General features: G+C 49.7%; 2 protein-coding genes across 3 annotated transcripts in view; one reads left to right on the top strand and one right to left on the bottom strand.

Moving 5' to 3' along the window:
- Window positions 1–3,115, top strand: part of LOC127035974 (syntaxin-binding protein 1) — a 65,248-nt gene extending 62,133 nt beyond the window's left edge. Inside the window, exon 19 of one of the 2 annotated variants that reach the window (XM_050926354.1) lies at window positions 876–3,115. In XM_050926354.1, the coding sequence (XP_050782311.1) occupies window positions 876–958 (83 nt within the window). In that variant the 3' untranslated portion in view covers window positions 959–3,115. The remainder of the gene's footprint in view (window positions 1–875) is intronic. The other variant, XM_050926353.1, reaches the window with a different exon arrangement.
- A 4,251-nt stretch (window positions 3,116–7,366) lies between these two features.
- Window positions 7,367–17,067, bottom strand: part of AKNA (AT-hook transcription factor) — an 81,552-nt gene continuing 71,851 nt past the window's right edge. Inside the window, exons 18-22 of the mRNA XM_050926457.1 lie at window positions 16,752–16,862; window positions 16,399–16,497; window positions 14,725–14,850; window positions 13,936–14,113; window positions 7,367–12,599 (exon numbers count right to left, since the gene is read on the bottom strand). Of these exons, the coding sequence (XP_050782414.1) occupies window positions 12,308–12,599; window positions 13,936–14,113; window positions 14,725–14,850; window positions 16,399–16,497; window positions 16,752–16,862 (806 nt within the window). The 3' untranslated portion in view covers window positions 7,367–12,307. The remainder of the gene's footprint in view (window positions 12,600–13,935; window positions 14,114–14,724; window positions 14,851–16,398; window positions 16,498–16,751; window positions 16,863–17,067) is intronic.

Below are 17,067 nucleotides of genomic sequence, written 5' to 3'. Positions count from 1 at the left end.
CCTCCTGGCCGCTCCATGCACTCCATGGCGTTCTGTTGATGCGCCGTCCGTGTCCCCACCACACGTTCCATGCCTCATTCTGTTGCTGCACCTAGTTCTCTTGCTGCGAGGCCTCCATATATTTCTTTTTCTTTCCTTTATTGTTTTCTGCAATAGAAACACTCTTAATGCCATAGGCTTCCATTTTTGCAAGCATTTCCAATAATGTACCGGGCTGTCTATGCAAGGTAAGGCCTCAGGTATCAGAGTTGGCGTCCGCTCCCCTGGCCAAGGCAGTGACCATCTTTGGGGAGGGAGGGCAGGTTCAGTGGCAGAGGGATGCCCTCTGGGTGGGGTGGGGGGCACACATGCTGCTCACACACAATGCCTGCTCTATCTTGCTGCCCCTCGCTTCCAGAGCAGTAGTGCGCATGATGTGCGCTCTACACCCAGAGCAGTCCGACTGTGTTAGCGAACGCCTGCAAGGCCCTGTCATCCCCCTATCCCTGCCATAGACATGAGCAGCTGGGGCCACCCCTATGGCCGCAAGGGAGCGAAGGGGGGCTCTGCCACCAAGCCGCACGCCTCTTTCTCCAGCAGCCAAACGAGGTGTGGACATATGCTCAGCTGCAAGGGCGCACCCTACCATGCTCAGCCTGGCCATACCAAAGCCCTCCAATGGGAAGCTCATTCCCTCCCAAGCACCTGAAACACCGACCTTAACTTTGCTTCTGGCCAACCACATGTGCTGCCTCGGCTGTCACTATGTGGGGGGAGCAGGGCCGCCCAGGCCGTTTCTTAGATGGGGTGCACGGGCTGGACCGCAGCATGAACGCTGCCGAACTAACCCTTCAGAGCGGTAACGGTCTTCCCGTCCTTCCCTCTACCTCCTACAGGGTCCACTCACATCCTCACCCCGCAGAAACTGCTGGACACGATGAAGAAACTGAATAAAACAGATGAAGAAACCAGCAGTTAAAACAAAACAAAGCAAACGAAACGACGACGATGCCACCTCCCTGGCTTATGGCAGTCCTCCCATTGGCTGTCCTGCTAAACGTTACTTTGCTGACCCATGGCTCCATCTCCCATCCCCAACCCAGAGCTTTCTCCCTGTTCTTGTTTCTAGAAACCTGTCCATTCCCCACTCCCCACTTGCCCCTCATTTTAAGCAAAAGTGTTTGTGTTGGGGAGTGGGGTGGGGGGCAGGGAAGCAAACAAAATGCATTGTGTTAAAAAAAAACAACCCGAAAAGCAAAATTATTTATTCTCTATGTATGTATCCCAAACCAAACGCATTTTCAAATAACCCATTCATGCATCGCTAGAGAAGAATTTTCCAAGCGTTTTTTCCAGGCTGGATGGATGCACACAAATTATTTACAACTATGTGATCTTGTACCTAAGCCAGATGCAAACACAACTGCTCCATGTAGGGATTTGCTTGAATATGGACTTGGTAGCGTTCTTTCCGTTACTGCTGTCAGTGGGGTTTTTTCTCTGTTTTTTTTTGGGGTGGGAGAGGAGAAGAGGGTGTATGTGATTCTTAAAGGTGTAGTTATTTTGTGTTTCATGGAGGACTACGTTAAATTTGGGATTACCCATGATTCCGGCAAACCAGTCCCCAAATCTTCTGAGGCATCCTCTGCTGACAGATATTGACCAGCCCTCCCCTCTCCCCGAACAAGGTTCAGGTGAGCACATCTGGACAGATCAATCAGATTGCTGCTGGAGGGGTGACCTCTTGCTTTGCATGTGTAGGTGGGGCTTCTGAGAACAGCCAGTCAGGACTTTGTCTGGGAGGCGAGGGTTAGATTCCCAATCAGCTCGTTGGGCTATCTAGTCTGGTAGCCTGACTGTGAAGGTGGCCAATACTTGATGTTTCAGATGCAGGGGTAAAAGCCAAACAGTGCACTGCGCTAATTGTGGGCGAGTCAGGGGAAATGGCTGAGCGCCATTCAACGATTGGGCGGTTGTGACCAGAAACTAGCCTCCATCCCCCCCCGCCCCACTTTAAATTGGGATCCTAGAGCTATTTTGCGGGCAGAAAGAAGGGACATTTTAGCATGATCTCTCACCACAAAATAATGCCCCCTCGAGGCAGCGCCAGAACCTGCAGGTGCCCAGACATCCTTGCTAGACTATACTGCAGCCCATCCGCATCCTTTCTCAAATGGTTCAACCCTTTTCCTACCCAGCCTCATTTTGGCATATTCCTTAAAGGAAATATATCTATATATGGGGACTTTTTTTTTAATGTGTGGGGTCAAAAAAATCTCTTTGCTTGCAAAAAAATGAATGAAACTAAGGCCGTTTATATCTCCGCATTGAACTTAAGTTAAAAAAAAATAAAAAAATAAGCTCGAGGCCATCACCTCGGTTTCCTCTTGAGATTCCCTTTTGCGCTGGCCTAGTAGTGCCTCCTCCGTTCGTTTCTGCTGTTGTCGTCCAGTAGTGAAATGTTCATGACTGTGGTAATCGCCCGAACTCTCCCACCCCTGCCTCCCCCTGTCCCTCTCTCACAGCGGACTGTGTGTATATTAGTTACGGTGTCTTGTGATGTTCTTACAAGCCTGGCGTATAGTGGTTAAACTAGACCTTGTTACTTTTCTTTAAATTATTTCCTCTTCCTTTCTCCCACTACCTCTGCACTGCGATAGTTTAGGGGTCCTTCCCCTCCCCACAAGGAATTGAACTCCTCTCCCTTCTCCCACCCTGCCCTTCCCAAATAGATCTCTCGGCTTCATAGGTGTTTCAATTTTTTCCTTGTCATTGCCCCTGCTCCTGGCCCATAACACTAGATAAGGGCAAAGTCTGTAAACATTTGCACTGATATTTGTTAGTTATTCCTTGCCCCGTCCCCTCCTTTTGAATTTTTTTTTAAATTAGCGTTGTACCTGATTCAGGATCTTGTCTGTTGGACATTTACTGCTTTTTTCTGTTACAGTTATTTATATAAACAAATAATTGATCAAAAAGGAAACATTTTAAAAGCATCTTGTCTTGGAACTTGTTTACCTAGAAACTTACTGGAATCTAAGTGTTTGAAAAGTGTTGAAGCACAAACATCTATCATCTCTGTATATCTGTTCTTCTGTATGAAGCACTCGAGTCAATAAATAAATACGCTCCCATACATGGTGCAAAAGGCTGCCTAGTGGGTCTTCTCTTAGGGGTGGGTGGGAAGGAAGGTTGGTTAGAACATTAAGAGAGGCCCCCCCCAAGCCCCACGCTCGGAAACAGATCTGGTTGCAAAACAGAGGCTGGAAAATATTGCAACCTTTTTTTTGTTCATTTCCCCTCCCCTTTTTTGGAAGTTGAAATTTTGATCCACTTTCATCAATTTAAGTGAATCCACAGCCATTAAAAAAAAATAGGTAAAAATGTCACAGACGTCAGCAATCCCCCCAGACCTGAAGAAGAATCATAGAATATTACGGTTGGAAGAGACCTCGGGAGGTCATCTAGTCCAATCCCTTGCTCAAAGCAGGACCAACCCCAGCTAAATCATCCCAGCCAGGGCTTTGTCAAGCCAGGCCTTAAAAACCTCTAAGGAAGGAGATTCCACCACCTCCCTAAGTAACTCATTCCAGTGCTTCACCACCCTCCTAGTGAAAAAGTTTTTCCTAATATCCATGTACCACCAACGCTTGTCTCTCTCACCAGGAGAAGTTTGTCGAATAAAATATATGACCTCACCCCCTTATCTCTTTAATATCCTGGAACTGACATGGCTACAGCAACACTGCACCCATCAGTTCCCCCTCTCATTCCCTCACTTGCCCCAGCCCACCTCCTGACTCCCCATTTGTCTGCGAAAGTCAAAATGTTGACTGAATAACATGGAGACTTGTAGCAGCTTGACACTTTGCAGAATTTTCTGCTAGGAGTGGAGGATTGGCCACACTGGGTAAGACCCATCCCAGCTAGTGCCCAGCCCCCAATCAATGCTTTAATAATAAATAATAATAATACCTTGCTCTTTTATAGGGCCTTGCCTCAATAGATCTCAAAGTGCTGCACGAGGGAGGTCAGTATCAGGTGGGGAAATGGTAACAGAGGGACCCTGACCTGCCAAGGTCACCCAGCAGGCCAGCGGCCAGCCAAGCCTAGAATCTATGTCCCCTGAGTCACAATCCAGTGCTCTAGCCACTAGATCACACTGCCTCACCTTCCCATAAGGACACTGAGCCTTTGTTACAGTGCTGAATGTCTGGTAGGGACTGGAGGACAAATTTCTTCCGCTCTCTGCGACAAAGAGCAACTGATACAGAACTGCGCAGTGGCTGAGTTGTGAGGAGCCCATTTGTTGCAATGAGGCTGGGGATGCCTCCCTGGGGTGGGGAATGTGGTGGTGTTTCTTCCCCCCACTCTAGTCTGCTTCCCTCCTCTCGCAACACTCATTGTGCTCATCTGCACATGCCCAGAGACCTCACGCCAGTCTCCACAGAGGGGGTGGGAGTGGGCAGCCGGGAAGTTCAGAGGGGTATCTGCAGGGGTTCTGGGGCAGGGGGATGCTTGCGGTAGCTGGGTGCAATGAGGTTGGGCATCTGAAGGAACAGGGCCTAGAACCAGTATTGGGGTCCCTCCAACAGGGGCTGCTGGTGCTGCCACTGGCCGACTCTGAGCTAGCAGGGAGAGCCATGAAACGGAAGGCAGGGGACCTTCAAGCTGCCCGTTCAGCTGGCATGATAGTGGCGCAATGGCCAGGTAATGGCTGCTGTGTGCCTGGGTGTGGGAGAGCAGGTGGGCAGGTGTGACGGGCGACAGGGGCGTGTCAAATGCCACGCCTGACACTGGGTCCAGGCCAGCACTCGGAGAGACCCTGTGCGCCGCTAGCAGGCAGCCCACACGGCGTTAATCATTACGCACCCGATAAAGTCATTGGGAGCTTTGCTGAATTCATCAGGCTCGTGCCCTCTGCTGTTTACAATGGAGGCCTGCTACATCCCTCGCAGAAGGGACATTGCAGTAAGCACACAGCTGAAATCAGTTTCCTCACCTCGAGTAACCCCCCCCCCCCGACACACACACACACACTCGTGCAGGGGCACTGGGCTCCAGGCACAGGTTTGTTTGATAAACAGCATTACAGTGTTTGCTGTGGGAAAGACTCAGGGGTGAAAGTAACCTAGAGGACTTACTGGTACTGCCGGAGTCCTGACCAGGGGAGTGGCCTCAACTGCAGAGGTGGCTGGGAACCCCGGGGCGAATTAAAGGACCTGGGGCTGTGGCTGCTGCGGAGCTCCGGGCCCTTTAAATCCCCGCCTGAGCCCGGCTGCCGGAGCTCTGGTGACACTTTAAAGGGCCTGGGGATCCCTGCAGCGGCTGGAGCCCTGGGCCCTTTAAATCACCGCTGCGGAAGCCGGTCCAGTCCGGCACGGCGCACTGGTTCTTGCTGGTACACCGTACGGGACCGGACCGGCTTAATTTCACCTTTGGAAAGAGTTAAAGTGTTTGCACACTCAGTGCATTTGATGCACAGAGTGGGAAAAGCAGAGGTCCTGGAAACAAACCTTGAGCGTGTCTCAGTAGCCGTTCCAGAGCTCCCCAGGGCAGAGCTGTTATATGACAAGTCCTAGCTCCCACCTGGGGGCGTGCCAGAACTCCCAGGGCCTGGTAAAGCTTATGTCTCTGCACACACGATCTGCTAGAGGGCTCCCCAAGCCACCTTCCTACCTGTCCTCTGCGCTGCGGTGAGGCCAGTTCACCTTACTAGAGCTGGTTGGAAAAATTGATAAAGTTTTGATTAGAAAATGTAAGGCAAATTTTGCCATTTCCCCCACCTTCCTGTCCCATTTTCCAGCCAATTCCCTATTGTTTAACAGGCAGAGGGGCCTGGAGGATCAACACACTGGGGTTGTGGTAGTTTATGATCCGAGATGAGGTCAGGATGGGCTTAGCTGTCTAATACAAGCCCCAGGTGCTGGGGGGAGGGATCTGTGGAATCTTTCCAGCTGTACGATAGGGACTGGACGCCTTGGCCATGTGCTGCAGAATTAGGCCCTTTTATCCGTTAGCCGTGTTCCCCTAATGTGCTGAGGTGCTGGTGTGCCCCAGGAAAGCACCCATGCGGATGAGCAGGATATTGGTCCAGACTGAGGGAATCATAGTGCAAGCAGGGCATGGCAGCTTAGCCATCATGTCTGCACATTTCAAGGTATTGGCAGAGCTGGTGAAGGCCTCACAGCATCCTTGCAGCTCTCCTAATGTGCGATGAGAACAAGGGACATTGCCGCCCCATGCTCTCAGCATCCATAAACCTCTCAGTGCCAGAAGCTGGGACTGGCCCACAGGAGGTGGATCACTCACTCATGGCCCTGTTCTATTCATTCCCTCTGAAGCACCTGGCACCAACCACTATTGGAAGATGGGATATTGGTCTGGATGGACCATTGGTCCGACCCAGCATGACCATTTTCAGGTTCTTCTGCCACAGCTGCATAGGGGAAACTTCCATAGCTCCTGGCTGCCTCACATTTTCCAGGCATTGCTATTGTTGGGTTACAGTCAAAACAGACCATATCCTGCCTCTCCTGAACATCTGCAGGTTTCTATGCTCTCAGCGACCTCTGGATAATCAGAGTGGCCTGGTGGCCTTTTCCATCCCTTTATCTCAAGGGAGCATGGTTAGTTTTGAAAGGTGGATACATGGAGGATGTTGGAAGTGATGGAAAAGTCTGCACCAGAGTACATCCAATCCCATCCAGAAACCTGTATACCATAGGCTTGCCTTTGCTCGCGCTGTCTCTTTAAGACATACCAGCCTTGCAAAGGTGCTTGGGTGGCTGATTCTGATCTCAGCAGCAATGGGGAGAATTGGAACAAATCAAGAATGGCCCCTTGGCCCACAATCTGGAGTTGGAAGCACAGTAGCATTTCCACTGGTGACTCCAAACTGAAGCTAAAGCTTGGAAGAGAGAGAGCGTGGTCTAGTGGGCAGGGCATGGACCGCACACCAGATTTTTAAAAGTACTAGTGAGATTTTCAAAAACACCTAGGCATCTACTTCCCATTGGAGTAAAGTGCCTAGATGCTTTTTAAAATCCTAGTTGATATCTATTTGCATCCTTAAGCACCTAAATACCATGAAAATGCTGAGCCCTTAGATTCAGGACCCCTGGGATCTATTCTCAGTTCTGCGGCTGACTTGCTGCGTGGCCTTGGTCACTTCTCCTCACTGTGTCTCTTGTTTCCCTTCCAACCACTGTCTGTCTTAGCTATTTAGGTCTTTGGGGCAGAACTGTTTCTAACTATCTGTATGTACAGCCCCAAACACAATGGGGCCTCCCTGCCACTGTTGTAATATATAAGTAATAGTTAGCTGGGAAGGCTGGGTTCCCTGAAACTCAGGGCTGTATCCAAAACACACAAGAGAGACCTGGTCTGAAAAACAAACAAATTTATTTCATTAAAAAATAGGCATTTATTTCATTACAAAATACTGTCAAATGGCTCTGCTAGTTCATTACAAAACCGGGAGATGCTGAAAAATGTAACCGTCACTTCTTGTTATTGCAGTTCCTAGAATTAAATACACACACGCACTTCTTGTGTTCTCCCAGCAAGGATGCATTAATCACAGTGTCCTGGTTTCAAGAGCTCAGGGGCTCTTGGCCACAGTACAACCAGCTTCGTGATAAGAAAACAAGTACATGTGCAAAATTCAAAGCTGTGCGTGCAATTCCTTTATAAGTCAATGGCACTGCACCCTTAAAAACCAGGCCTGAATTTGGTCCGTCAAATGGAAGACTCTTTTTGCAGTCTTTTTTTTTAAAAAAACAAAACAAAAAAACAAAAAAACACCTCACACAGAACAACTTCAAACTAAGCAAAACTTTCACATTTCAATGAGAACTGTTCAGTGAGACGGGGCCTCTCGTTATCCCTTACTATATAGCCGAGGTTGTTGTCAGTGGGTTCTGCTGTCTATATGGACAGAGGTTCTCACACAAACACACTTTTAAGAGGTTAATCTTAAGAGACTGCCCCCAAAATATCCCCCACTGAACACAGTTCAGTTCTGCCCTCCATCTTTATTAGAAGACCAGCTGTTAAGCTACTCTCTTTTTTGTCAGCGATTGTCTGAGATGAGTTTCACTAGACAAGCTCTGAAACTTTATGGATCGACCACAGCTTCCCCCTTGTTCCAGGACTGTCTGTGATGGGACATAATTTCAGTGGCTCTGTGAGGTCCCTGAAAGTGAGACCTGATAACTTGCCTTGTGCATTGAAAACAGCCACAACCTGATTATAATATTAAAAAAATGAAGAAATAAATAATTTTTAAATGGGGCACTTGGGGTAGGTCCTACATATAAACAAAGCCACAGGATCAATTCCAGAAACCCTTTACTTCATGATTTTTCTCAGATTAACCCTCTCCCCCAAGAATGTTCCGATTGAAGTCAATGGGAGTTGGGTCTTCAGCAGGGATTCTGAGATATGGCCTGATAGATGGTTTGTGTGCACAGTTACATTTGTGCCAGGTGAAGAGTGTGTCATGGAGAGAGGTACAGACCCTAAGCAGAGATGGGGAAAGATGAGGTTATTACCTCTCACAGAGGCTAAAATGGTGACTCTTTCCATACACCGTAACCCACAGGCTAAGGCCTGGGTCAAGATTTGGAAAAACAAACTAGTGCTTAGGAGTGCCTTAAGTTTGGGATATCCAGCTTGAGCCATCTGAAAGGGGGCTGATTTTTGGAGGTGCTGATAACCTGCCCTCTGACATTCAGCCGTCTTTGAAGGGTCTCAAGTTGGGCACCAAAAATCACTAGTCACTGTTGAAAATCTTGTCTGCACACAAGCCTGCACTGGTTTGACTAAAGGTGTGATTTTAAACCAAGGCAAGAGTGTGCACGTGTACACACCCACTCTTCTAATAGGGTTACAACTTATTGTGATTTACCTTGCACCTCTAATTTACCAATACAAGCCTGGTTCAAAATCAATGAGTGTCCACATAGTGATTTAGTTTTATCTAAAGGGGGTTCCAAAGAGGATGGAATTTGGCTGTTCTCAGATGATAGAGCAAGGAGTAATGGTCTCAAGTTGCAGTGGGGGAGGTCTAGGTTGGATATTATGAAACACTATTTCACTAGGAGGATGGTGAAGCACTGGAATGGGTTACCTAGGGAGGTGGTGGAATCTCCTTCCTTAGAGGTTTTTAAGGTCAGGCTTGACAAAGCCCTGGCTGGGGTGATTTAGTTGGGGATTGGTCCTGCTTTGAGCAGGGGGTTGGACTAGATACCTCCTGAGGTCCCTTCCAACCCTGATATTCTATGATTCCATGGTATTAAACCAGTGCAACATCTGTGTGCGGACAAGCCTCAAATGACCTTAACTCCCACGCCCAGGCTCCATCCCTGGCTTTAGATGGCACTTGAGGGCCAGACAGTTCAGTGTTTAAAGTGATGGTCGAACTCTCCCTACACTGCTGATTTGGAAACTAGAGTAAGTACCACTCTTGCTGGGAGAGTTTGAATGACCCATTCAAGAAACAGCCACCCAAGCTGGAATAAGGAAAAGGCCCTGCTAGAACAGTCTTTGAGAGTTAAATCTAGTCTGTGGACAGATTGACAGCCAGCTCCCTTTTCAATTTGACAGCACAACGTACCATAGGGAGCAACGTCGCGATGTACCTTCCCTTCAGAGATTTCCTCCTCTGTCCAAGCACGTGCTTTGATCCATGCTAGCTTGCAATAGGATACAGCCTCAACAGTACCTGTGCTATATTCTCCTTCTGCAAAGCCCTGATCAAATCCTATTACCAGATCAGCAACTGGCTGCTACTGCATGGTAGAGGGAGCTTGTTTCTACCTTTTCCAAGGAGGCTTGATTGGTTGGGTGACCCTCTGACCCAGCCCCTGTACTCATGCACCATTTGCACAGACAAGGACCATTATAGGCTGGAGAGGAATTTGCTCACCACCTCTCACAGATTGCAAAGCACACACACAGTGGGAACAGTTTTTAAAAAAACAATAAATTACACGTAAAAAGTGAAATGCCCTAAGGATTATGTTGAAAAAATAATATATATATATATATATATACAATATATATATATACACACACATACACATACACATACACATACACACACACAACCAAAACCTGAAGAGAGAGTGATTTAGCCACTCGCCAGCTACCACAATGAGAAATGTTCCATTAAAAATATCAACATGCAAACAGGCGCTTCTTCAAGGGGATCAAACAGCTTGATATGAGCCGAACCCTAAATCTAAGCTGGCAGAAAGATCTGAGATTTAAAGGGACAGTGTCCAATTTCGGCTCAAACTTTTTTTTTTTTTTTTTTAAAGAGGGGATTTACAAACCTAGATGACAATCCTGAAATCAGATAATAGATAGCTAGAGATAGATAGAGAGAACGTTATGATGGGAATGGACGGACAGACAGATGGACAGAAAGACAGACTCCTACACCCATGCAAAAACCTTACTGATGTCAATAGAATGGCTGAAATTTTTCCATTCGAATCTTTATTCCAATGAAAAAATCACCCCCCTACAAAAGTGACCATTTCTGAAGATGTGTGGTTGCTGCAATTTTCCAGCTTTTGAACAAGATTTTTTTTTTTGCTTAAAATTTTTCAATTATTGATCCCTCTAGCGCTTGCTTTTTTTGCCTTCCTCCTCTGCTTCTTCAGTGGCAACACAGAAAGAAGCAGAAAGAAAGGGGGAAGAACCAAAAACTGAAATATTTCCGGCTGTAGATTTTTTCCAGTGAAAAGTGGGAACATGTTGACATTTTTCACGAAAAAATGTAGAGAAAATGAACACTTGCATGACACGCGCTCACATATTTTTCTACCAGCTCTTGTCAAGCGGGGGTGGGAGAAGGGGGCTGCACCCTAGTGGATCTGGTTGCAGGTTCGGGTCTTTATCTCCATAGAAATGGTTGTGAGAGTTCAAAATAAGTGCCAATGAAAACAATGTTAAAATAAAAACTAACGCAGTATTGGCCAGCTCCCGGACCAGCAGCACTGGGCTAGCCCGGGAGAATCAGTGCGGGGACCTAACTGCACGGCTGACCTTCAAGAGGTGCTGAGCTCCTGTGACTTCTCTCAAATTCAAGGAGAAGCAAGAGTGCTCAATGCCTCTCAGGATCAGGCCTTAGAAACAGAAATGAAACTGACCGTTTGTGCTTCCTCTGCCCCGCCCCCAGCAAAGCCAGAAACGGCAGACAGGGAGGGAGGAGGAGAGATGATAGAGAAAGAGAAAGAGGAGAAGGTGAACAATCCTCTTGAATCCCCAGCCAAGCTGAGTTCCAGACTGCGGAAGCAAAGCCCTTTCGATTCTCCTGTCACCTCCGATGCCAACATAACATCAGCAACAACAGCCAGAACAACAATAAAATTCCAGATAAACACCTGATCCTCCTCCTTTGCGATGAACATAGACATACAGAGATCTGTATCCCATCCATCGCAAGCACTCTGCGGTAACCTTTGCTGCAAAGGCAGCTCCACCCTTATTCTGATAGGTCGTACACAAAACAAGAGCGATGCTAGAAAAGATTCGGCTTGTAAACAGAGCTTGTCCCAGCTGGGCTGTGCCATAGCAGCCCTATGACGTGATGTCCTGGGACAGAGCCACGTGGAAATGGATTGATTTAGCAACGCAAGGTGGGGTAAGGCCCTAGTGGGAATTTCTGCAAGGGCTAGGGGAGGAAACTCACAGTGTGATGGTAAGCCATTGGCCGGGGTCCATCTCCAAGCTGGCCAATGGGGAGAAGGGGAAGAGGAGTTAAAACATTACTTAAAAGTGGAGTGCTCTCTAGAGACGAGGCCGGGCGGATTCTAAAGTGCGGGTCTCAGGCCCCTGGGAGGACGGGGCAGCTCTCTGCCTAGTCACGTGTCCCGAGGTTTTCACTGTCTTCCTTCATCTTCAAATTCGATCCTTCAAGAAAACCAACAACCACCGAAAGCTACTGGCCAAGCGGAGAGGGGCAACTGAGATCCCCAGTGCAACCACAGCTCTGGTCCTGCTGAGCAGAGAGGCTTGAGGCTTAAGGCAACTGTAACATGCGGGCTGAGTGGGCTCTGGAGAAGGGTGGAGACACTCTGCAGGCTCAGCTTCCAACGCGGATCCCATGTGGAGACTCCAGTATGTCACAGGCTCCTCAGGTGCCGGAGGTCGGCTCTGCAGCCCCACGGGAAGCTGAGAGACCGTCTAGTCATTCTTTGGCAAATCAGTTCCCCAGATGTTTGCTGGGGGCTTATCTCCAGATGTTAAGAGAAGCTCAGCCTGCCGGCTCAAACTGTCCCCATCAGGCCCCCGAGGAAGCCGCCCCCAGGTTCTGTCAGAAGAGGCAGGATCCTCTCAGGCGCCTGGCCTTGCTCAGTTCAGAGGTCAGCGACCTGTTCATTTGCTTGGTGGTGAGCTTCATGCTCTTGGCGGCTTCCACGGCCCGGCTCAGGGACCAGTTGAGGTCCTCCAGGTCGTCGAAGTCAAGCATCAGGGAGTGGTGGCGACCATGGGCTTGCTGCCGGGTGGCCCTGGGCTTCAGCTCTGCCACTCTGTACTGGCTGGAGTAATGGGCAGGCAGGCCAGCTGGGCCGGGGACTGAGGTAGGTGCTGGTGGAGAACAGTAGCTGGAAAAAAACAATAACGAAGGCTAAATACAGTGCGCTGAGGGAGGAGAAGCAAAACCTAGATCATCCCTGACAGGCGTTTGTCCAACCTGTTCTCCAAACGCTGGGGATTCCATAACCTGTTCCAGAGCTGAACTACACTCAGTGTACATCTACACTACCCACTGGATCGGGGATCGATTTATCACATGTAGTGTAGACGTGATAAATTGATCCCGGAGCGCTCTCCCGTGCCTGCTGAACTCCAGCTCGGCGAGAGGTGGAAGCAAAATCAACGGAGGAGCGGTGACTGTCGAACCCTTGCTGCAAGGAGGCGAAGTAAGTGATTCTAAGTTGATCTAAGATACGTCGACTTCAGCTACGCTATTCTCGTAGCTGAAGTTGTGTCTTAGATCGACCCCCCCAGTATAGACCAGGCCTCAGAGTTAGAAAGTTTTGCCTAATATCTCACCTGAATCTTCCATGCTGGGAACTAAGTTGATTACTTGTTGTCCTACCCTCAGTGAACCTGGAGAACAATTGATCACTATCATCTTTATAACAACTTTTTCCATATTGGAATGTTTATGCCCCTCCAAGGGCGGCTGTAGCTTTTTTGCCGCCCCAAGCACAGCAGTCAGGCAGCCTTCAGCAGCGCGCCTGCGGGAGGTCCCCGGTCCCGCGGATTCGGCAGCGCGCCTGCGGGAGGTCCCTGGTCCCACGGATTCGGCGGCGCACCTGCGGGAGGTCCGCTGGTTTCACGGCTTCAGCGTACCCGCCACCGAATTGCCGCCAAATCCGCGGGACCAGCAGACCTCACGCAGGAACGCCATCTAAGGCAGCCTGACTACCGCCCTCACAGGTACCGGCAGGGTGCCCCCCGTGGCTTGCTGCCCCACGCACGTGCTTAGAGTGCTGGTGCCTGGAGCCGCTGCTGCTCGCCTCAATCTTCTCTTCTCTAGACTAAACGTGCCCCCTTTTGTAACCTTTCCTCAGAAGTCAGGTTTTCCAAACCCATCATTTCTGTTCTCTCTCCAGTTTGTCCACATCTTCCTTAAAGTGCGTTGCCTAAATCACTTAGGCTTGGCAACGCTGAGTGGAGCAATACCTGAATGGCTTTAAAAACCGGGGCCTAGGTGATCTGACCAAGGTTACACAGGCTATCTGTGGAAGAGCAGGGAACCAAAACCATTCTCCCGAGTCCCAACTTAGCGCCCTAACCACTGGACCATCTTTCCTCTCCACAGGCTCTGCTTTGGCCCTAGAGATCCTAGGCTGCCTCTCACGATCCCAGAAGGAAACTCTGAACACCCCTCCCCACAGTAATCCCACCCAACATGGCATGGGCCGCTCTTACAGTACAGAGGGCGAGTAAGGCACCAGGGGCACTGTTGGGATGTAGTTGATAGCTGTGCCTGGGGGTGGGGCCGCCAGGTACCAGAGGCCAGGCTGCTGCTGCTGCTGCTGTGGCTTCTCGGTCTTGTGACTGAGGCCGGAGCCTTGAGATGAGGCGCTCTCTGTGCCGCGGCCTGTTGCTGTGGAGAAGAACGACACACAGTAAGAGACACCCTGGTATTCTGCTTGAATGGACAGGAAACCCACAAGGCCACTTCCATCCCTGGTGCTACGCCACTGACTCCAGGAGTGAGTCTGGCCTGAGGACAAAGAGAAGGCAGGGGATGCACCCCTCAATCTACTGGAATAACTCCCTGGGATGAATCACACCCACAAGCTGCTGTGCTGGAAAACCCTGCCCTGGGATCTGCAACTGCAGCAAGTGTCAGGTCCTCCGCTGTCAGTGCTCCAGCCCTTACGGGGACGCCTCTGAGTTCTCCCAGACAGCACTGCATTCCCTCCCAGCCACTGCTGGGACTGCAGCAGCCGTGAGAGACAGCCAGCACTCCAATTCCATTACCTATAGCAATTGCTGCTGGCTGAAGCTGGAACTCGTGTGGCTGGGAGCTTCTCTACTGCTATCCTCTGCAGACACTACTTTTTGGAATGGCAGAGTTTTGAATTCAGCTTCAGTGTGGCCTTGGCCAGTAAGTCCCTCTGCTAGATGGGAACCATTCACCAGGGTCACTCCTCAGGAAGAGCAGCTCTTCATAGAACAGAAACATTCAAACAGAGCAAACTGGTCACCCACCCTGTGCTGCTTTGTCCCTGGTTTTAGAAAGAGGGGTGCTCCTGGTTCCGTTGCAGATTGGACAGTGCGTCTTCCTTGGAGTGCTATGCTGAGTGGGTCTCACGGTGTCCCCTGCGGATGCACTGCCTAAAAAACACAGGGGACAAACAGTGAGTAAAGTAACTAACTCCAGTAGAAGTACATAGGAGGTTTCAGGCTGTTTGGATTAAGGCAATCTGCAGAAAGTAAAAACTTTAAAAAAAAAAAAAAAAGTTGATTGCAAAGAATGCTGGGTCACAACATGCACATAGAATCGTACACCTTTAGCTCAGCAGTGGGTTCCTACTAGCAACGGGACTGCGCCCTCAGCAGCTGCAGGGAAACAGCCTCGGATGTTCAAAAATTCAGGCAAATCACAACTTGCATGCAATGTACTCAAAATGCTGGGTGCTAAATGCAAGTTAATCTTTAGCCAAGTTAAATGGTTCAATACAGGTGGCTGCTAGTCCAGAAAGCTGGTCATTTCTTTGCCTGTTGCTAGCATTGGGAAACAAGACGAACAAAGCAGGTTATAACACAGAGATTGCGAACGATAACAACTGGCTTTATCACAATGGGAAAACTGCAACATTGCAACAAAGACCTGAAAAATCCAAGGATTATGGCTGACCTGACAGCTTCATCTTGGCTGGGGTAACCAGATGTCCTGTTTTTAAAGGCACAGTCCCGTTTTTTGGGGCTTTTTCTTATATAGGCACCTATTATCCCCCACCCCCTGTCCAGTTTTTTCACAGTTGCTGTCTGGTAACCCTAATCTTGGCAATGTCACCCATCTTGTCGATTATATGGGGTGCTTCCATAATAATGAACAACATCCACAGGGTCACATGTAACAAAGGAGACAGCAAGTGACATACGTGCAACTGGGCTGAGTTAATAGTCCAGCAGTGTAGGAGGCCACATGCTTTGATCTGTACTAGCCTGCTCTCCTGTGGTAGGGATACATCCTCAAGAGTGCCTGTGCCAGTGCCTAACCCAATATCTGCAAATCTCAGAGTGGCTACTGGCCAATCTTGCTTCTGCACAGTCAGCAGAGGGAGCCGACTCCTACCTTTTCCAATACGAACAAGGTCCCTCCACCCCGAGGTTGTGACATACGTGCAACTGGGCTGAGTTAATAGTCCAGCAGTGTAGGAGGCCACATGCTTTGATCTGTACTAGCCTGCTCTCCTGTGGTAGGGATACATCCTCAAGAGTGCCTGTGCCAGTGCCTAACCCAATATCTGCAAATCTCAGAGTGGCTACTGGCCAATCCTGCTTCTGCACAGTCAGCAGAGGGAGCCGACTCCTACCTTTTCCAATACGAACAAGGTCCCTCCACCCCGAGGTTGGCTCTGAGACCCTCTCACCACGCTCAGAGCACATTCCACCCAAAACGCATCTGCATGTCAGTGGGGCATGATCTCCGCATCTCTCTCATCAGGGTGGTATGAGGCTTCGTTATTTCATTGGTTCAGGCCTTAAGTAACTAATGGTTCCATTAGCGGGTATTTGCGAAGCCCTCAGAAATCTCAGGGAGCAGATGCTAGTGAAGTGCAAAAGCTTCTTATTTTACAGGTTGTAACTACTAAGCAAAGCAGCACGGAGGTGTGATTCCTTGGGGTCTGGCCCAAGATGAGCAGATGGGATATTTACCAGCTTGTGTCCTCGTCCCTTGGCAATGGAGGCAGGAAGTGGGGCCCGTGTCTTCCCTCCGTTCCGGGGACACAGGGGCCGATAAGTGGTAGCGCGTCCCTGCAAAATGCAACAAGGGCTGGCTCAGCACCCTTCACAGAGGGCACCCAGCTGGAAAGAGGGAGAGGGGGGACTGAGCTGTGGCGCTCACATGGCTGGGAGAGGAAGATCCCTCCTGCCTGGTAAGCACAACATCAAGTCAGTGTGTGCATGGGGCAGAGAGCGGAGATCCAGTTTAAGAACACAGGGTGGCCCATGGTGTTACAAAAGAGGCGGCACCAAGGCAGAGCAGGGCCTGGTTTGTGCTCACCCACCTGTGTAATGGCCCTTGAATATCAGCGTCCTCGGAGGGCTCTGCCTGGAGGAGAAGCTTGTCCTGGGCTTCCCATCCCGAGCCCGCGGTGGGGAGCAGTCCGACTCCGAAGCTGCAGAACACCGAGAACACCCGATTAGACTGTCAGTCACGTCTGCTAAACACCTCGCCAGTGAGTTTCTAACCAGCGAGTGCATTGCCTGCGTGCTGGGGGTGCTGCTCTGTGCGCCTGTTGTCTAGGCACTATGGGACAGCTGACTCTCCCAGCACGCACTGGTACAAGAGCTATTAGGGGGCGGGGTAGGTGTGGTGCAGTG

This window comes from Gopherus flavomarginatus, chromosome 17 (assembly GCF_025201925.1).
Source record: "Gopherus flavomarginatus isolate rGopFla2 chromosome 17, rGopFla2.mat.asm, whole genome shotgun sequence".
Taxonomy (NCBI): domain Eukaryota; kingdom Metazoa; phylum Chordata; order Testudines; family Testudinidae; genus Gopherus; species Gopherus flavomarginatus.
This window is presented reverse-complemented; position numbering and strand designations above follow the sequence as displayed.